General features: G+C 47.2%; 3 protein-coding genes and 1 long non-coding RNA gene across 21 annotated transcripts; 2 read left to right on the forward strand and 2 right to left on the reverse strand.

Annotated features, from left to right (window-relative positions):
* Positions 1-124: 124 nt before the first annotated feature.
* Positions 125-5,570, reverse strand: LOC122394185 (WW domain-binding protein 4-like). Of its 4 annotated transcripts, none has more exons than XM_043390893.1 (7): positions 5,274-5,570; positions 4,272-4,332; positions 3,451-3,523; positions 2,613-2,747; positions 1,944-2,220; positions 1,362-1,602; positions 125-766 (listed from the first exon to the last, which is right to left on the reverse strand). In XM_043390893.1, coding segments are annotated over exons 2-7 (930 nt in total). In that variant the 5' UTR covers positions 4,274-4,332; positions 5,274-5,570; the 3' UTR covers positions 125-564. The 4 variants fall into 4 exon arrangements, with proteins under 4 accessions (XP_043246828.1, XP_043246848.1, XP_043246839.1 ...); XM_043390913.1 differs by having other exon boundaries at positions 5,502-5,526; XM_043390904.1 differs by having other exon boundaries at positions 5,442-5,520.
* A 193-nt stretch (positions 5,571-5,763) lies between these two features.
* On the forward strand, positions 5,764-10,514 carry LOC122394198 (protein YIPF6-like). 10 transcript variants are annotated; one of them, XM_043390923.1, is made up of 7 exons: positions 5,764-5,821; positions 6,588-6,713; positions 7,061-7,189; positions 7,889-7,967; positions 8,221-8,419; positions 8,718-8,875; positions 9,518-10,514. In XM_043390923.1, exons 2-7 carry the CDS (start codon positions 6,678-6,680, stop codon positions 9,634-9,636), a joined length of 720 nt encoding a protein of 239 aa, XP_043246858.1. In that variant the 5' UTR covers positions 5,764-5,821; positions 6,588-6,677; the 3' UTR covers positions 9,637-10,514. The 10 variants fall into 10 exon arrangements, with proteins under 10 accessions (XP_043246858.1, XP_043246883.1, XP_043246890.1 ...); XM_043390948.1 differs by having other exon boundaries at positions 5,813-5,844; XM_043390955.1 differs by having other exon boundaries at positions 5,817-6,018.
* Positions 10,398-11,620, reverse strand: LOC122394252. 4 transcript variants are annotated; one of them, XR_006258835.1, is made up of 3 exons: positions 11,581-11,620; positions 10,866-11,020; positions 10,398-10,684 (listed from the first exon to the last, which is right to left on the reverse strand). It is a non-coding gene; the product is annotated as an uncharacterized LOC122394252 (long non-coding RNA). The 4 variants fall into 4 exon arrangements; XR_006258836.1 differs by having other exon boundaries at positions 11,593-11,619; XR_006258834.1 differs by having other exon boundaries at positions 11,577-11,601.
* A 63-nt stretch (positions 11,621-11,683) lies between these two features.
* Positions 11,684-19,376, forward strand: LOC122394373 (fibroblast growth factor receptor substrate 3-like). 3 transcript variants are annotated; one of them, XM_043391220.1, is made up of 6 exons: positions 11,684-11,983; positions 12,048-12,064; positions 14,483-14,707; positions 15,043-15,197; positions 15,692-15,815; positions 16,494-19,376. In XM_043391220.1, exons 3-6 carry the CDS (start codon positions 14,566-14,568, stop codon positions 17,162-17,164), a joined length of 1,092 nt encoding a protein of 363 aa, XP_043247155.1. In that variant the 5' UTR covers positions 11,684-11,983; positions 12,048-12,064; positions 14,483-14,565; the 3' UTR covers positions 17,165-19,376. The 3 variants fall into 3 exon arrangements, with proteins under 3 accessions (XP_043247155.1, XP_043247164.1, XP_043247173.1); XM_043391229.1 differs by having other exon boundaries at positions 11,946-11,988; positions 12,053-12,064; XM_043391238.1 differs by lacking the exon at positions 11,684-11,983 and adding an exon at positions 14,406-14,413 and having other exon boundaries at positions 14,447-14,707.
* Positions 19,377-19,592: the final 216 nt, after the last annotated feature.

Below are 19,592 nucleotides of genomic sequence, written 5' to 3' on the forward strand. Positions count from 1 at the left end.
GGTACTTCATGTCGCACGGAAGAGTAATGATCAATGGTTAACAGTGCAGTTAGGTATTTATGGCATTGCAAAAACAAAAGAAAACATAAACGGGCCCGGAAACGACTGATAGCAACACAAAATATATGAGCATGACGATGAGTTCTATGTATCTTTTCTTACAAATAAGGTCACACGGCGAAACCACGAATGACATAGGGCATCGTCCAGTTCAACGGGATATTTTCCCAGAGCAGACATATAGCACATCTCAGAAAAAAACACACACAAACACAGACACGTGCTATAATCCGACGCCAGCAAGTCTTACAAGCCGATCGTACATACGAATAGGCATTGAGTAGTGGCAGAGCCCGGCATCTCACCATAGGCTAGCCATTAGCCGGTACGATGTTGAACAGGTAGCGGTAGTTTAGTCCACAGGTGTCAATAAATCCATAATCACTCCAAAACACAATATGCGCGATCGCGTTTACTGACGTTCAGTCACGACCAAGGCCCGTCGCGACCAGCAACCATCAACACATTCACATAATGTCAGTGCCCACTTCGCACACGTCTCTCTCAGTCGTCTGTCCTCTGGCGGATGTTACGCCGCTTGTCGCCCTCCACGCGCCGCTTTTTGAACGTTTCACCCGCGCCGGCACCCAGGGAAGCCACTGTCTTCTGCCGGAAGACGATGCGCGACTTGTCGCGGGGCACGGCCGGCTGCACCTTGGGCTGGTGCTGCTCCGGTAGCTGTAGATCTACGGGCACCGCCGGCTCCCTGCGCGGAACAGCCAGGGGTCAGATGTCAGGGAACAGATAAGGTCAGAGGTCAGGGATCTATCCGTTGTTGTTACAGACACCTCCGTGCTCAGGAACAACGGAGGGGCAGAAGTCGGCGTCAGATCAGACTGTCTAGAAGAGGCTGATCGTTTCCAGGAGAGGGTCGAAGGGAGGGCAAACGAAGTCGTTCAAGTTAAAAAAGAATGGAAAAGCGAAACACCAAAAAATAATAAAAATTAGCACACTCTCGTTACAAAATATTCGGCACTCGAAGAAAATGTTGGATGAATATGTCGGATGATGTAACGTAACCTAAAAACGAGTTCATTATTTATACCGGTCAGAATCAAAGCATCGAACCAGTTTCTTTTTTGTCACACTAGCTTTATCTGACTCGGACACGAGATCAGCTTCCGGCGCCACATGTGGATCAGTGGCGACATCTCTGCACATAACGACTCCGACGAATTACTGCCCAGTGCCTATGTCCCGTTTGTCTTACGATCTTTTGTAACGTAATCGTCCCGTGCTAATGTGATCGTCTGGCTGCACAGGAACAGACGCAGCGCCCCCTGCCCGGAGCCAATACCCACCTGTGCACAGTCTCCCAGCGGCTGCCGTAGGGGTCGGGCCGGGCCGCCGGGCCCACCACCTCCTCCGCCGGCGGCGGCGGCTCGTCACTGTCGGCCTCCTGCTTCACGGCCCCCGGCTCCTGTTTGACGGCTCCCGGCTCCTGTTTGACGGCTCCTGGCTCCTTTTTGACCGTGTCCGGTGGCGGAGGAGCACACTCTGGCAGAGCCACGTACCCCTCGTCGGGTGGCTCCCACACGGCCTCTGCCGGTGGCAGAACACAAGGAGTCAGCGTATTTGTCATCGTCACAACGAAAACAGCATAGCACGCCACATGACAAAAAGTTACAACTTGAACTTTTTGTCTCCGAGCATACATGCTTTGCGGTCATATCCATATAAAACAATTCCTTTATCGCAAGTGCTAATACCAAGAGTCGAGAGGGTAATGAACGAATCACTTGTGCAGTTGCTAAACGTATTTTGCGTCTCTTTCCCTTCGCAACGATACATAACAGTACACTGCATCCTTTCCCGACAAATAAGACGTACATAACTTCCAATGCCCTTAACGCATCTCTCGGAGATCGCGAGCCAGCACTCACCGCCAGTATCAACGTTCCAGTAGTAGGAGTAGCCCTGGTCTGACTTGGCCTCGTGCCATTTCTTGGCCGGCTCTGCTGGCGGCGGCGCCGGGGTCTCCTTGGGTACGGGGACTCCGTCCATGGAGGGGCCCTCCTCACTTGGCACCGGGGCCCCGTCCAGCGTGGGGCCGTACTCGCCGGGGCCCAGCGCGCCCGGCTTCTTGGTCACCTTGACTCCGTACTGACGGGCGAGGTCCGGGTTACTGGCCAGGTCCTTCTTGAAGGCCGCCATCGCCGCCTGGGGAGGGCAGCTCTGTTACCGTATGTGCCAAGGGATGGATAAAAGATGCTTGAGAACACTGTGGAAACACGCACCTGAGAATACACAGTTACACACACCCACACACTGAATCCGGCAAAACGGCAAACCAACAAAAGGATGCTAAAAATGGCTCACATCACACTATCAACTCAAGTATCAACATTAGGCTACATTTAAGTTTAACGTGTTTTTTTTCGAACCCTCATCCATATGTTGATGCATCTAAAAGACAGCAAAATCATTCCTCATACGAATCTTAACTCGAGCTTTCACAGATTGAGCCCGAGTCCCCTGCAGGGGGACTCGGGCGGGGGACTCGGGCGGCTACCGCCCCAGGGCCATGGTGCGGTAGCCGCTCGCTCCCTTGCCTTCTCCATCTGTTCCATTTCAGCGTCCAGTTGCTGTTTCTGGATGTGGTCCTGTCGGCCGCGGCGGGCCAGGTCGGCCAGCTGGGCGCGCACCGCCTCTTGGTGTCGCTTGCCGCGCTCATGGAACTCGATACTCTGCCGTCGGGGAGAGGGGATGGGGGAGGGTGTCAACTTAGATCAGTGGTACCGCTTGCCGCGCTCATGGAGCTCGATACTCTGCCGTCGGGGAGAGGGGATGGGGGAGGGATGTCAGCTGAGATCAGTGGTACCGCTTGCCGCGCTCATGGAGCTCGATACTCTGCCGTCGGGGAGAGGGGATGGGGGAGGGTGTCAGCTGAGATCAGTGGTACCGCTTGCCGCGCTCATGGAACTCGATACTCTGCCGTCGGGGAGAGGGGAGGGGGGAGGGGGTGTCAACTGAGATCGGTGGTGAATTAGCCTGATGCGCTGGTGAAATTGATGCGCTGGTGATATGTTACGATTTACGGCAGAAACGGAAGAAGGCAAGCAATGCAGGATACGCTAGTGGCGAGCGTAGAAGACAACACAACATAATCCAGAACAATGCAATGAGTGTTCATGACGATGCATGACAAAATGACAACCTGCAGCCCAAAATACAGTAAGTTTGCATAAGTCATAGACTCATAAGACATAAATATCTAATTCCCAACAGAATGTGAGAAAATCACTGAAGAACAAAACAGAACAAAACAGATAATCACAATGCCCTTACAGAGTATTTTGAAACTTCCAAGGCACTCTACAAGTATGATAAGAGCGACTTTGAAAAGCAATAAATAACATGGATACTTATGTCAGTTCTCGGGGAACTCACAGATCTATTATCGGCGAACCAGCACTTGCAAACATCGCAAAACTTGCGGGGGTTCGACTTCCAGTAATCTGCCCTGAAAGAAAATAACGGATGCAATTACACATAACCTATAAGTTTGAGCCATTGCAACAGAGTAAAAGAATGTCACAATGGAGTAAGAAGCTAATGCAGCATGCCAACAATCAAATGTCACCTTCACTTTCTAATTTCAATATGCAGGTGGTTGGCCTGCAGAAGTTGATTAAAGTCACATTTTGCAGGGCTGCGGAGTCGATGGATTTTCGGGTGACTCCGACTCCGACTCCGACAACGGCTTCAAAATCGACTTCGACTCCGATTCCGACTCCGGACGCTTCTCTCAAAATTCATATGATAATAATAATGACATTGTGAAGATGCTTTTACTTTACCTGAAACGATATCTACCTGAAACGATATCTACCTGAAACGATACCTACTTTATGCGTACCAATGCCTTGCATTGTAAACGTGCTTTACAGGTAGCATGCAGAATGAAAAACAGGTTCTGGCGAATCCGCCGTTTTCCGCTTGTTTTGCTGAAAACGCTAGTCCAAATTTCCAATACAAAAGCATAGCCTTCTTATGACAAAATGTGCGTAGTATCGTCAAGCAAACTGGTGCAGAGAATGACGTTGAACCATGCAGCGTTAGCTCTGATTCAGGAGTCAGAGCCGGTAAGATTTTGGCGATTCCGACTCTGACTTAGACTCCACAGCCCTGACATTTTGCATGTGGAATGTGAGCTTTGCAATGAGTAGGGTTTGCTTGCTTGTCACTAAAAAAGAACTAATGGTACTTACATATTTGAGAACTATGAGTAATCCTGATTTTGGTACATCTGTTCTTATAGCTTCTCAGCACCTGGAAGAAGAAAAAAATGGGTAAAATTGCAAATAATTATCTAAAGAGATAAGTATAGACAAAAAAGGCCCATGATGATGATACATTTATCAACTTGATAAGATTTTTTTGTGTGGGAATAATCAAAATAAACTGAGCAGCACATTTCAATTTAGATAGCATGGGGAGTGACACTGTTAGCAAGTTGGTGCCTACAGCAGCTAAGCTACAGCCTAAGAGATACTAAACCAAAAGGTCAATGCGATAGCTGCCCATTGCAGCTACAAGTCATGAAGCACAAGCACCAAGCAGTCTACAATTTCAATTTGTTTGAAAGAAAATTGAGCCATGAAATGATGCAGGTAAAGTCATATTACCTATCTATTTAATTTGAACTGGAAAGCAAAAGTTGAAACCAAAATCAAGAAAATTGAAACCTAGCTATCTGAAATTGAAATCAAGCTATCATTATTGATAGATAAAAATATCTAAATATTAATGTTGAATGTTCCCTGAAGTGTTTAGGGTATTGCTTTTTTAGTTTCTGAGCTATTCAGTGTGATGTGTAAGAGTATCCACATAATCCATGGCATAATAATCAACAAAGAGGCACTGGCGGATCTGTCCCCAAATGCCCCCCCCCCCTGCGGCCTGCAGCGCCCAAAATCAACAAATATTTATTTTCTTAGAATAAAGTAAACACATAAGAGATTTTATTACAATCTTTTTTGCATTGAATTACACAGCAGTGTGTAAGGAATCAACATCCAAAACATTTTTTTGGAATTCAAAGAAACTTTTCAGGTGTATATTATTATATGTACCCCCAAAGGCGCGGCATCCCAGACCGCCTTTCTGGATCTGCCAGTGCAGAGAGAATATTAGAATTAGTACCTATTTTGAGTTGGACTACAAACAAGTGGCAAGTCACTGTATATTGGCAAATCAGTCAGGTGCCATGCCTTGGAAGCGTGGTCCGTGGCGTCCGTGGAACTGAAATTGAAATCGTGGTATCCTGTCACTGTCCGATACGGTGACTATAAATTGAAATATCTCAAATATCTGATCCAATCTGTAAGATCTAAAATAATTCTAATTATGTTGAACAAATCATTTATCTTGCATCATACAAGAGTTACTGTTAGAATCTTGCTTGAAACTTGACTGAAACCAAGGGGCACCGCTCGCACCGCCGCTTGCGATGAAACTGTTAGTGTTATGGAAAAGCCTTGGATGAAACGTTCGCAATTTATTTGGCAGTAATATTTCTTAAGCATATGTAGCTGCTGCGCAGCTTCTGTATTCCAACACGTAAATAGAAGAGTGCAGAAAACTTGTTCGATATATGACGTACATTTCGTTGATATAGTCATGTTGCTTAGCAACAAGCTTCAAAAGGCTGATTTTGACGATTTAACACTCATGTTACCTAGCAACTTCATTCCTCACCTTGGATATTGATACAAATGAACACGTTGCTTACGTATAAGTTGTTTACAAATGTTGATTTGTGAGTGCTGCGATTTCTTTTGGGTGTGATATTCGTCAATTTTTGTAGATTGAAGAATATCATTTTTTTTTCAAATTTGCTCTTAACTACATTTTGTAGATTGTATCGCTATTCCTGGTTTTGTTTCATTTAAGAAGTGCATGGACTCTAGTGCTGAGGATTAACTTTGGTTGTTGTGTGTCAATCATGTCAATAGAGTGATTTCATTTGATTAAAATATGTCCATCAAATGATTTATTGTGGTTAGGACTCTAGATCTGATAGATATGACTGATAGATCACTGAATATATTTTCAAAAAGCTTTGTGGTGACTGCCCTTTTCTGGCTTTAAATATATCTTGATCAGCCTGAAAAACTATCATTTTTGTTAAGCACTTAACGGGACTTGCCAATCTCTCATGGACAAAATGTCTTGAATGCCTACAGCATTTGAAGTGGGTCTCTAGTCTCTACTTTATTTTCACCATTTATATTCAAGAATAACAAAAAGCATTTTTAAGTGATTTTGTTTTGTTACGATAAACCCTTTGGCCTTTGCATTTGCATTTATTCAAATTTTGCATTGTTTGTGGAGTAAAGTTTATCAGATGTGCATAATGTGGCCCATGAACAATAAATGTCACTTCTGAAATAAACTGGCTCTAAAAGTGGAGGGAGATTATAACCACTTTAGGCACTAGAGAGTCAAAATGTACCATTTTGAAAGCAGCTTGTGCTTTCTGGGACATTGCAATTAAGGCTCAAAATGACTTTTTGTGTTTACAGGATATAGGTAAGAATTGCACCTACATAGTTCCAAAGAAAGTGATCCCATCAGTGATTCCACCAGTTTGAGCCTGCTTCTTCATCACAACAATGGATCCAGCAAAGGAAATGAAAGTGGACCTACTGGTAAGAGGGAAGAGGCATGTCCATTACATTGAGACCATACATATAAATCATTCCAACCCAACCTGACCAGTGACCATGCAATTGCACATTTTAATCGCTAAGGTATGTATAATTTTTAACACTGACTTTGGCTACTGGCATAATGCTTCTTGGCTATTTGTGTTGTCACTTGGTGTCATTGATGGGTGTGCCATCTCTAGTTTCTCTTATAGGCTGTACCAACTACATAAACTATGAAGTATTGTGTGATATCATCCACTTACACACATTCTAGAATGATTGTTCCCTGAGAGCTGAGAATCTCATCCATGTCCCAAAGCCTCGCTTACCGATCGTGTGTCCGTCAGATGTACGAGGAGTCGAGCGTCGACCCGTCCGAGATCGGGGGTCAGATCAACGTGCCCGGCCAGCCGTCACGCTCTGCTGACGGCACCGTCGAGTACAACACGCTCGACGAGCCGATCAAGGAGACCATCGTAAGTGAGGGACGGTGTGGTAATGTCGGCGACATACGGACACCATCGTAAGTGAGGGACGGTGTGGTAATGTCGGCGACATACGGACACCATTGTGAGTGAGGGACGGTGTGGTAATGTCGGCGACATACGGACACCATCGTAAGTGAGGGACGGTGTGGTAATGTCGGCGACATACGGACACCATCGTAAGTGAGGGACGGTGTGGTAATGTCGGCGGCATACGGACACCATTGTGAGTGAGGGACAGCGCAGAGGTGCCAGGGACACTATCGTAAATGAATGAAGTTGTGGACGTGCCATAGACACGCGGGGCACTATCGTTAGTGAGGAACGGTGTGGAGGTGCCGGGAATACACGGGACGTCATCTTAATGGGGAAGCATAACAGGATTACCAGTGCCGAGGGGCATACTGTAAGAAAGGACGATGTCGATGCCTTTGCAGTAAAATTCACTTCTAATCATCTACATTATTCGATGAGAACGGCACCGTGTCACTATTCGTGTATTCGTGGGTGCAATGATGAGCCGGAGCTTTTATGTGACGGTGAATGTGAAGCATGCTTTTTAAGCAATCAGCGTGCCTGAATAATGAAAATTAATTGTCCTGCACTGGTGTTGTTTTAGTTGTGATAAACTGTCTTCATCGTTTCTTTGTCCGTGACTCTGTCGTCAATAAGTGATCTCTTCGCTCACAGATGCGTGACCTGAAGGCCGTGGGGACGAAGTTTTGGCACGTGATGTACCCACGGGAGAAGAAAGCCCTGCTGAAAGAATGTAAGTCATCTGCAGTGCTCATCGTCAGGTTTTCGTGTATCAAAGAAGACAATTGCGGAGTCCGCTGTGGACGTGATATTTGCGTATTTTATCCGATGGATTTGTTTTATAGCCTACTCGAAGGCCAGGATATGTCGTTGTTGATTGTTGTTCTCTGTATGAGCGTCGTCACATGAGTCATGAGATCCACTCTTCTTACCGGTGTTTTCACAGGTGATCTATCAGTTCCGCTGACCGTCCGGTGTTTTCACAGGGGACCTCTGGGGTCCGCTGATCCTGTGCACCATACTGGCGGTGATGCTACAAGGCTCTCCTGAGGGGGAGACCCCAGCCGCGGGCAAGAGCGGCACGCTGGCCAACGACGGTGGTCCAGAGTTCGCCGAGGTGTTCGTCATTGTCTGGGTGGGCTCGGCCGTGGTCACCCTCAACACCAAACTGCTCGGAGGATCCATGTAAGGATTTGATGCGCTTCATCTATTCTTGCCGATAAAAGTAATTTTTTGACGTATTGTGTGGGTGCTGAACGAGGCATAAAAAGTCGAGAAATTAGTATCGTTAATAAGTGCTGTCCAGTGTCCAGGGCTTTCAGTGAAGTGAATAGAAGTAGCTACTTGCTGCGTCCCAGAGCGCTACGATTCCCATAACTCCCCGCTATTTTCTTGGCTGCTTACTCCCACTCCCTGCCCCCCGACCCGACACCACGATCCGCGACCAAGAATACCATGCCTGTGACGCCGATCGGTCCTCCAGTTCGTTTTTCCAGAGCGTCTGCGTGCTCGGCTACTGCCTGTTCCCGACGATCGTCGCTCTGATGCTGTGCTGGCTGGTGCTGCTGTTCGAGCAGACCACGGCGCTGTTCGCTGTGCGTCTCGTCATCACCTGCCTCGGCTTCGGATGGGCCACCTACGGTGAGTCACGATGGTGCCGGCCATAGCGATAGTAGGTGAGATTGCACAGGGCGGCAGGTCACGGCCAGTAAATAGCGAAATCACGAGCTATCGTCATGCGCACCTTTTGGTCCCGTGCATATGAAATCTGCAGATATAATGGGCAGCAAAAACATATTTACGTTCGGTAAGATGGCAGTTGGTATTACGATGTTATTGCTATAATTGCTTAATTGGTGAAAACTGAAACGAAAAACTGAAACGAATTGAATGTCTGGAGGTCGGGCAGAACTGTGGTGGCATAACTGTCAGCTCACGAAATCTCCGATGTTCCATGTGTAACCAAGCGATTTTTTTGTGTATGAAATCCATCTTTTATTATTTTTTAAATCTTTGTGATATTTTGCCGCTAGTAGCTGTGATAAACGCCATTGAGATGAACTAGAAAGATTACTTACCAATAATAGGTCTCGTAGGCCGATACAATTACATTATATATTATTACAAAATAACTGCCAAGGAAAGAAAAACGAACCGCCAGATGAAACCGGACGCGTTTTTGACGCTGTAATGGTCGGAGGCGGGGGCTGCAGGCCTCGGCCTGTTGATGTTAAGCTTGCAGTCGTGACGCGCTATTCTGACACATTTTCTCCCTGTTTTTAGCGTCGGTCAAGTTTCTGGGTGACAGTCAGCCGCCGTCCCGCAAGGCCCTCGGCGTCTACCCGATCTTCCTGTTCTACTTCGTGATATCTTGGCTGATCATTTCACACGCGGACTCGTAGACATTGCCGCTGGCCGCAGTGCTGTTGTGTTTTACACCGTGCGAGTGTCGTGCTGTTCGGGAGGGCTGGTGGTTGCGGTGGACGTGCGCACAGGTCAGCGCGTGATAAGTTCTCTGCTCGCCTACCGTAAATGGTGATTTGTTTTGTTATTGGTCGCTATGCTTGCGATTGTTGTACTGAACTAAGCTTGTTTGGGCACATTATTAATTTAAGTAATGTCATAATGATGCTATATTTTGAGTAATTAAGTCACATTTGTTTCATGTCTTCAGTCTTGAGACCGTTTGGTTTCAAGAGCATTGTGAGGTACGCGAATACACCTAAAAAAACAAATTTTGAGTGCTTGTGCCCATTCACGCCTTGTTTGTACTTAAAGTCACTTTTTGTACAAACTCGTACCATGGTTCCGCGGCAATAGAGGCTATCGGCCAATTGGGGAAAATATTATCGACTTTTGTGTCGTTAGGCCGCATCAATTCTAAAATGCAGTAATTGAGCTTGCTCAGACTGCTCACTGTATTTGAACATTCGGAATAATTGCCTATTTGGTATCTGCATTCGCGAGCTCCGTTTTGCCGATTGCATTAATTGGTCCAACAAGCAACACTGCGTTGATCGCGTGGATATACACTTACAGTACATACACGTATGCTGTCGGAAACGAAAAGCGAGTAAAGAGCATAATGGCATGAAGACAGCCTTGCAATCGCCATATTATTGATTGAGCTCAAAGTCAAATTATAGGTGGTTTCATACACTCGTTAAGTTTTCGTAATTTGTTTATTTCATGATATATCTCAAGCACTTGTGATGAAACAACATATTCTGATGGCAATGGCTATGATAAATGAGATGAAGAGAATAGAGGTGATGCATGTTATCTTTCTAGTTCTGAGGTAGCCTTGACAGCAGCATCCATCGCAGAGATGAGCTCATCCAGCTGCCCCTTGGTCAGCTCCAGTGTCACATCCTTGCCCTCAGATGTCTTGAAGTTGACTGAAGTGAGAGGTTCATACATCATGCCTGCTGAACTGGATGCCAAGACAACCTGAAAAAGATGATTGAATGTGTTGAGTTTAAACAGTAGAGGGATAGAAGTTGAATATAATTTAAAAGGCATTATCGATTTCTGCTTATTACCAAGCTGTCCTTGGTGGCTTGTGGTAGAAATGATTTACTTGTACTTCATTGATCAATGGGTATTGCCTAAATGTGAACATGTGACTTACCTTAACATTCCAGTCAAAGCCACATACTTCATGTAAACTGTCAGGCTTGGTGTGTGATGAATCAGGGTCCATATTCTGCTTGAATCAGTCTTAGATACTTGAATCGAGGAACCAGACTTGATTTGCAAGCAGGACTATGTATAAATTAATATATCCTGTAATTAAAAACCGTTTTCAAAAGATGTGATCAAAACAATGTCATTTACCAGTTATTTATAACTAGGTCTGTTAAGTTATAGGGTGTGTGGGCATTGTGGCTGTGGAATGACAGGAACGGGAACATGCCTACCTAATTGAGGAGTGGGGCGACACACTGGGCTATGGATAGTGGATACCTGGTTTGTTCATCCATTTCATTGGTAAACCACTCCTCGTCCTCATGCTCCTGAGGCCTGAGGATATGTTGTTCAATAGTGCTCTCCATGCAAATGAAACATCCCACATTTGCAGAACTGTGGACTATTATCACATAATTTGGCCCAAACATGATAAATGCCTTATACTTATACGATATCAGAGCAGAAAAACGGGAAAGGTCAAGGTGAGCAATGCAAAGACTTCAACTTAGCAGGGAAGATGAGCATAGTTAAAATAAGAAAAATATTGGTAAGAAGACATATGACATCTTTAATCAATGGTAATTAGTCCATATAGGTAACAACATATCGACGATATCGACAAGTCCACGCAATAGGGCCTTGGTCCACGCACGCACAGAACCACACACAGAAAAGTTCGTGCGCCGAATTATATACAGGTGCGTCATTTATGTCTGCTAATATGATCACTTGTAAATGACGAACCGTGAACAAAATTAGTTACGGAACCTAGCGGATTTTTTTTTTTTGGAATTGATCATTTTTTGCTTGACTTGAAATTTTAACTACATTGATTTTGCGCATTCAAAATAAATAATATAATTTAGCTAAAAATAGGACACATATCCTCAACAATTGGTAATTCAATGGTAAAAAGCACGTAAAAAGCACATTATCGAAAACGAACGCTAGAGGACACTAGCTATCGAGCACAAGCACAAAGCACACTGCTCCCATCCTACAATAAACAATACTTGCTTAGGGCTTAGGGCCTTGCTTGTGAGAAATTGGAGTGGCTAGGCCATATATTGTTGGACGCAAGAGCCAAGTTGCTACGCGCCCTAACCCACAACAACAACAACAGGCCATATATCAATATAGGTAAGTGATCGGTTGAATATTTTATTATATTTAGGATAACATGATCAGATCGCAGTAGGATCATTTACAATTACTGTTAAAGGAAATAGTTCACTTTTAACATGGGATTTTAAACTGGAATAGCAGTTTCGTAGCTTGAGCTGAGACTAGCACAAATCAGGAGCTTTTACGGCTCAACGATCACCCTAGACGAAGATATTCCATTTCTCGTTCCGAAAAGAGTGCCTTGCAGAGGAATGTGTGCCTTGCACAGGAATGCAGCCACGTCACCGTCAGCCAATCAGCATGCTGCTTACAGCTAATGCAGCATGCGTAGGTTTGAACTACGCAATATGATTGGTCAACGCGTAATAAGCTTCCGCGTCAAACATTATTTTACATAGAATATAGTTCGTCCTATATTAAAGAATAGAAAATAATTGTTTTTACAAAAAGGTTTTATTTTATTTTCTGATCATTTTGAGCATAAAAAATCGTAAATCCATAGCAAAATACTAATTTCAGGAAAGTGAACTGTTTCCTTTAACTACGGTGATATATCAATATTGTTAGTGAGACAACATTGCTTAACTAATGCTATTTCTATTGGACGTTTGAATGATTATTTAATTTACAATTTCTGATTGTTAGTTATGACAGCTACCATTTGTAGAAATTGCAAACAAAAATGATCAATATTTTATTTGGCATGACTTCATGTAACTCCCTTTTTATTGATATTGCTTAGAGTGCTCTTTTTGGTGGTCGTAAAGCGGGCGTCACACATAACCCTCAGAGGTTTTACACGCCACAACCCCCCCCCCACACACACACACCCACATATTTTTTTTGCAACCAAGGAGAGGCACTATACCCAGACATGCTGTCTAATCAAACCAAACCAAAGCTATTCAAACCTGACCTAACCTTACCTACAACCTACAAACTAAAACCTACCACCTATTACCTAAAGCCTAACACCTACAACCTAACCTACAGTGTGGAGTGCCTCTCCTTGGTTGCAATAAACAAAAACAAAAAAACAAATGTGATGCCTGCTTTACTACTACCCTCTTCTCTTGTTTCCTTATTTTTGTTAAGAAATTAGTCTGAATGGATGGATGAGTGGATTTGGCTTCAGCTTGAGGCTTGGTTGCCATGTCTAGTGGTGATTACTGATAGTTGTGAAGATTACCACAGACCCACCAATGACCCTGCCTGGGCCTGCCTTGCTGCAGGTGATAATATCACTCAAAAACTTGACATATCAATTATCACATTCACAAGTAGATAAGCACATATGGTTGTCCTGGGTGTAGTGTGGCCCTCTCTCACCAGTCTAGCTCAAGCTGCTAGGTGCTAGCTGGCTGAATTTAAAATGTTTGTGGATGTAAGTAAATCACTCATGATATAATCACATCAAAATACTAACCCCATTCAACTTAGCACACTGTCAGCTCCTGACAGAGATAGAAGATAAAGTTTGGAGTTTTTCTACTTATAGCTGTGTAGTAGCTGTTCTGTAAACCTGACATAGCTATCCATCCATTCCATAAGTCATAATATACCACATCTGGATCCTGATTATGATGATCTGTTACTCCTTTTCATATACCTATGATCTTAACCTGCTACTAGCTAGGTCTTGAGATAAGATCATGAGATGTTACTGAAGGAGGCCTGTTTCCAGCATCCTCACTTGTATGTCAGAGTTAATTCTGATGATAGTCTAACATTATTATGTAAGCTGAGAAAAGGGTGGCCAGGTAGCAGCTGAACTCTGATTGAGGGCCATGGGAGAGGGCCATGGCTTTGGCCTTTCAGATGCATTTATTAGGTAGGTATCCAAGGTAAAAAGAGGTGTGCTGTCTAGTAAAGAGGTGACCCTCAGGACATGGAGGATGAAGTCATGCTCAGGATGTCTGACAGTCATGAGTATTCCATTGTCAATGGGGTGTGTGAGATGGATGGATACAGAAACTTATGCTGGCATGGAATTGCAGATGAAGATATGTGCATTTTGGAAAAGTTTGTGTTGACAAAATTATTTTGACAAACATTTTGAATGTAAAGTAAATTTTGTATTAAAAAAGTGACTTGTGCACCTTCTGTAGTTTTCATCTAAAGAATATGTGACAAAAGTTGTTATAATTTGGATGCATGGGCATATTACAGTGTGCCATTTTTTAGAAGTCAAATAGCCATGTTTGGGATCAATAATAGACATTTTGATGTGGTTGCAAAATATCCTTAGTAGAGTGTAGTCACTAGTTAGCTTTCCTTACAAACTTTAGAAAACATTGGTGAGACATTGAAACAGGCACTTTTCCTGATTACTGCATCTTATTTCATTTTGAACCAGCTGGTGTTCTGGTTCAAATTCAAAATTCAAAGTTCAAATTCAAAGCCGACCTGACTGGCTCGTCTCCGTGTCGTCAGCTGCTGGCCAGTATGTGCGCTCCGAGCGGTCGCTGCCGACGTGTGTGACGGCGCGCGCCTGACGCGCCGGCCGGCCCCGTGACATGGGATGTATGTCCAGCAAGGCGGACATCAACGATCGACACCCAAACATTTTCCAAGTGGTGAACATCGATGACGAGGGCCGTGAGCTGCGGCCGGCCAAGCTGGAGATCACCGAGCGCGACATCATCCTCCACCAGAGAGGTGAGCGTCGGCGAATCGGGGGAGAGGGACAAGGGAACAGGTGGGAGAAAAGGAGGGGGAGGGCATGCCAGCTTTGCAAGAACGCCAGGTTGTCCCCATCTGGTATTGGTTTGAACTTGGAATGGCTGCTTACAATGATTTTCTTTGCGTGTTTAGATGTTTGAATATTTTATCGTCGTTCAGATATATCGTATCGCATAGGCTTACCTAAAACTATGTCATATCTCACAGCGTAGTTGGCTGTGCTTGATCACTTTCACTATTCACCATCTCTAGATTGTTCCGCCCGCTCCGTCAGCCGCCCACTGAGCCCGCCTTCTCTCGCCCCTCGCCAGGTCGGTCCGGCGTGCGGTGGCCGATCCGCTGTCTGAAGCGCTACGGCTTCACGGAGGGTGTGTTCAGCTTCGAGCTCGGTCGCCGCTGCCCCACCGGTGCCGGCGTCTACGCCTTCAAATGCGAGCGAGCCGAGGCGCTGTTTCAGCTGCTACAGGTCAGTCTCGATGACATCTGTCAGCTACGATGCTATTTTTAGTTAATACTGGTTTTGTGCATGCTCCACTGTGAATGGATTCTTGAATCTGATTGCTTACTAGTGAATGCAGGAGCGAGTGAATTTCTGCACGATACATGTTAGATAATTGAATAAGCGGTAATGTGTTGGTCAGCTTGAGCTCAATATACTCATAACTAAGCTTTCGGCCTACGTGTTTAATGGCAGGAAATTTACTTGATGATTGACTTGACAGGGATTGTTTTTTCTACTTCTTTTTTTTTGTCGGTGGTAGGTAGCTATCTTGAATTCTTGCACATTATTTGAAAAGACCTCAATGGTTCACATTTACCGAATTTTAGCGGCTTGGTGAGTTGAGCTTTGCAGAACGCTGGAAGCTGATGTCTATATCTCGCTCAGTCTCAGCTGCCACTGTGTCTAGTCAAAGTCATTCCAGCCCCATCGTAACTTTAACCCCCTGACTTCCGCCTCAGACGTGCATCCAGAACCCGTCGTTGGACGAGGGACGGCACACGCCGGCGCACACCGCCGACCCGAGCTTCGTCACCGGCTCCAACGGCGATGTGGCCGCCCTGCGCGACTGGCGGGGACCCGCCGGTGAGTGAGACGCTTCTCTGGCCTTACCTGTGCTCGCCGCTTCACGGCGTCAATGCTCCTGGGAGTTGTGTGGGGTGCTGTATGATTGGAGACTCCCTCCATGCTTGAGAGTCCCTCGGGGCTCGGTGATCAGGGTCCTGAATCTTTATAGCATTTAGCTATGCGATGTTTTCTGTTTTGCAAATACACTGCTATAGTCGACCCTTTACCTTGTCATTGAGCTTTTCAGGCATCGTTGTTACGTAACCGCGATTCGCGTTTTCTAGCTGACGAGTAAATCAGTCAATCAGATGTTTCCGAAGGTGGTTTAAGATAGCTGAATACATGCCTGACACGAGCTATGCTGATTTTCCTTCCCGTACTATTCACATTTGAACGTGTTGCAATCATGGGCGCTAGGTATGACTGTTGGCGTCATATCGTCTGTTGTTTTCAATTAGGTCCATTGCTTTGCAGCTATTGAGTGATTTTACATCAGTATTTTGGTTTGCTGCTTGCCTGTAGAGGGCTGCCGTCTGATTTTGCACGTCTGTGCCATTCAGTATGTTTGCCGTCTGTTTTGTTATCTGCTTATTCATTGCCGCGAACAAAGCCACGATTTTTGAATGAGTCGATTGTTCCCTACTGCACCCATCTGTGGGGTTTCTCACCTCTGTTTACATTTCCCCTGCACCGCAGATGGCTCCGACCAGGCCGTATACGTGAACGAGGAGATTTGGACGGAGGATGCAGCGGCGGCCGCCCCCGCCCCCGCCCCCGCCATCGCCCTCGCCCCGGCTGAGCTGGAGCTGCCGCGGCAGCCGCCGGTGCCCGCCCAGCGTAAGACGAAGCCGACACACTCGTACCTGAACACGGTGCCGTGTGACATCAACACCAACTACCAGCCGGCCGATCAGGACGACCAGAGGCACCTGTATGTTAACGTGGTCCCGGAGGCGGCGGCGGCGGCTCAGGCTGTCCCGCTGCACCCGCCGCCGCCCCCGCCCCCGCCAGCCGCCGCCGCCGCCAGTGGCGGTGGAATGACACCCACCGTGGCGCTGCTGGCTCCCGGCGTCAGTGCCGAGGACGACGAGAGGTGCTATGTGAACATTGCCGCGCGCGTCAACTACGCCGTGCTGGACCTGCAGCAGCCGGGCGCCGGGTCGCGCCTCGAGCCGCCGTCGGTCGCCGCGCCCGGACGGCCCTCGCAGGGCTACGCCACCATCGACTTCGACAAGACGGCGGCACTCTCGATGGCCGTCAGTCGAGTCGACACAGACGCCGAGCTAGAGTGTCGCCGCAAGACGCGGCACAACTCGACGATTGCCGAGCCGAATTTGTCGCGACACAACTCGGTAATCAGCACGTGAGCCGCGCCGCTAGCAGAGGCGGTGTAGTCCACGGCGGAATTCGAGCACGCCGGGAGGAAATTGTCGCACCCACCGATGGTATGCAGCCTACAATGAAACGTGTTCGGTGTGCTTTGTATGGCTTCTCGGCATCGGCAGAGGTGAGGAAATTACCGTACGCGCTGCTGGTGGCCTGGATACGACAGTTTCCGCCGGTGGTGCTGTTTTTGCCGACCTTGCACGCGCCTCTGCTGGTAGTACGCCGCCGCTGCTGCTGATGCTGTTGTTGCCGCTCTTGTTACCGCCGCCACCGCTGTGTGTCGAGTGTCGCGGCGGCGTCTGATCTCCCCCTCCGCGCGGTCTGACACGCGCACACCGGTACCCTATTTATTGGCGTGTGGTCAGCGCCGGCCGCTGCTGCCGTGTTGCTGGCCTCCCGCTGGGTGTAGCTGTAGCTCAGTATGTGCCGCGCGGTCCTCGCGTCCCGGCTACTCTCGGAAAGGCCAGTATAGTGTATCGAAGGTCAGTGGCGGCGCACGCTGCCCGGTGACCGCTCACTGCTCATCTCCAGCTGAACGGCGTGCCGTGCTTGTGTTTTATGTCGGCTGACATTGTGGTCTTTTGACCGGTCACTCGTATGGGGTCATGTAGTGTAGTGAATGCGAATGTTGGTGCCGCGCTTTGGCAGTCAACCCTTCTCGGTCAGTTGCTGAGGTCACCAATTTTCAAGTAGATCTGGCACCTAAGGTTTTTCTTGGTTATCTTCCTTACCTATCTTGACTGCTTCTCAAGATTCCCACCGTATCTCTAGTGTTGAACTTGACATTGTTTATCATCCGCGCTTATTTAAGTGTGTTCAACGACAAAGGGAAGTGATGAGCACATTTTAATGTGACACTTGATTGTTTTTTTTAGGAGATGCTCAGTCACAGATTGTGAATCGTGCTGCATAATTTTTCAGGTTGGCTTGTATGTATGTTTCAGATATTTTATGATTGTAAGCTCATCCGTCAACAACCATTCGGTCAAAATGTTGCCGGTACTAAGTGAGTACTAAGTGACAGAGCGTTTCTAACCGAATGGTTGTTGCGCGGTTGCTCTGCCCAGTATTTGTTTCATTTTTTATTTGACGCCATGTGTGACATAACGACAGTGGTGCAGTGTGGTGTGCTTAATGGTGTTAGCATTGGGCGATGGATGTAGATGTTGCCATTTATGCCTGCAAATGCGCATTGTTTTTATTGTGTGCTTGTTTTCAGCAGTGTTGTCGAATTGTTCGCAGAAACGTCTATTTATTGTGCACAACATAGCGATGTGATTCATTATGCGCGTGTTCACTTGGCGCGTGTGTGCTACTGAGCTCAAACTGGCAGCCACCGTCCCGTGCGTCGAGATGCCCGCGCTATCGTGAACTGATGTGGGGCCGCGTGGCGGTAATGGGGTGACCACGGGTCGCCGCTCGCTCCCGTCCGTCTGCTACGGGCAGCGTGGTCAACTCACAGCCGATCGCTCGCAGCTGTCGTGCCGTGTGCACGGGGTCCCGCCGGCGTGCGTGCCGTGTGCACACTGGCCCCGCCGGCGTGTGTACCGTGTGCACTCTGAGTGCCGATGGTATGCGCACGGTGCTGTGTGACATCCCTGCGTACCTGTGTCGCCCGGCACGCGCCCCGACCCTATGCCAACGGGTCGTGGCTGTGGCGCGCGGGTTCCGCCCGATAGACCGGCGGCACGCGGCCGCTGTTCCTCGTCGGTTCTTGCCAAAGGATGTCCGGCGTTGCCACGCGAACCGCGGTCATCCTGAACTCGCCGTCTTCCTGAACTGTGTGGCCGCGGCGGCCGCTCGCTGGGCAGCCCGGTCTGCCCGGGAAGCGCTGCGAGTGCTCGCTTCCAGGTTCCTGACGCGCGGGGAGCGGTGTGTTGTCGCATGTCCCGTGCTCGGCCGGCTTCAGCGGAGCTGGCGACGAGCGAGTTGACGCCCGCAGATGTGCGCTCAGCCACTCACCGAATGTCAAGGTGTTGAAACTTGAAATGACACACGTCCTGGATCTGAAATATTGAGCGAGAAGGAGTGAGATGAATGCCAAAGAGTCGTACCCCGGGCTAGGGCGCCTGGTCGCGTCGCTGCTGCTCGAAATGCTGGTGTTGTTATCTGTGGTGTGCGTGCGTGCATTGCTGTTGTTTGGTGCCCTCGTCACGACCTTTTATTGCAACATACAAAACTGGGAAGATCTGATTAATTGTTTTAGTTTGCGTCTGCTTGGTTCGAGCGATCGGTTTTCCAATCCAACGCTGCCCACCCGTCCTTATTCATCCTGTTGTAGATCAGTTCCATATGGCCTGGTGAAACCACCTCGACAAAAATTTTCAGGCCTTTCTTGTTGATAAACATTATAACTTTAGAGAGCGACCTGAATCAGACAGGTACCAGCCAAAATTATCGACGTTACGC

The sequence above is a fragment of the Amphibalanus amphitrite genome, unplaced genomic scaffold, assembly GCF_019059575.1.
Source record: "Amphibalanus amphitrite isolate SeventyFive unplaced genomic scaffold, NRLGWU_Aamphi_draft 000025F_arrow, whole genome shotgun sequence".
NCBI lineage: Eukaryota > Metazoa > Arthropoda > Thecostraca > Balanomorpha > Balanidae > Amphibalanus > Amphibalanus amphitrite.

Bases quoted from the DNA above. Each gene is read 5' to 3' on its own strand.
- LOC122394185 (XM_043390893.1), bottom strand. The intron at 2,748-3,450 runs GTGAGTTCCCCG...CCCCGACGGCAG, and splicing joins GGTTCGCCGATAATAGATCT to AGTATCGAGTTCCATGAGCG. The intron at 2,221-2,612 runs GCAAGGGAGCGA...TGCCCTCCCCAG, and splicing joins AAATGGAACAGATGGAGAAG to GCGGCGATGGCGGCCTTCAA.
- LOC122394198 (XM_043390923.1), top strand. From the start codon at position 6,678: ATGGATCCAGCAAAGGAAATGAAAGTGGACCTACTG. The intron at 6,714-7,060 runs GTAAGAGGGAAG...TGTGTCCGTCAG, and splicing joins AAATGAAAGTGGACCTACTG to ATGTACGAGGAGTCGAGCGT. The intron at 7,968-8,220 runs GTAAGTCATCTG...GTGTTTTCACAG, and splicing joins GAAAGCCCTGCTGAAAGAAT to GGGACCTCTGGGGTCCGCTG.
- LOC122394373 (XM_043391220.1), top strand. From the start codon at position 14,566: ATGGGATGTATGTCCAGCAAGGCGGACATCAACGATCGACACCCAAAC. The intron at 15,198-15,691 runs GTCAGTCTCGAT...CTTCCGCCTCAG, and splicing joins CGCTGTTTCAGCTGCTACAG to ACGTGCATCCAGAACCCGTC. The intron at 15,816-16,493 runs GTGAGTGAGACG...CCTGCACCGCAG, and splicing joins CGACTGGCGGGGACCCGCCG to ATGGCTCCGACCAGGCCGTA.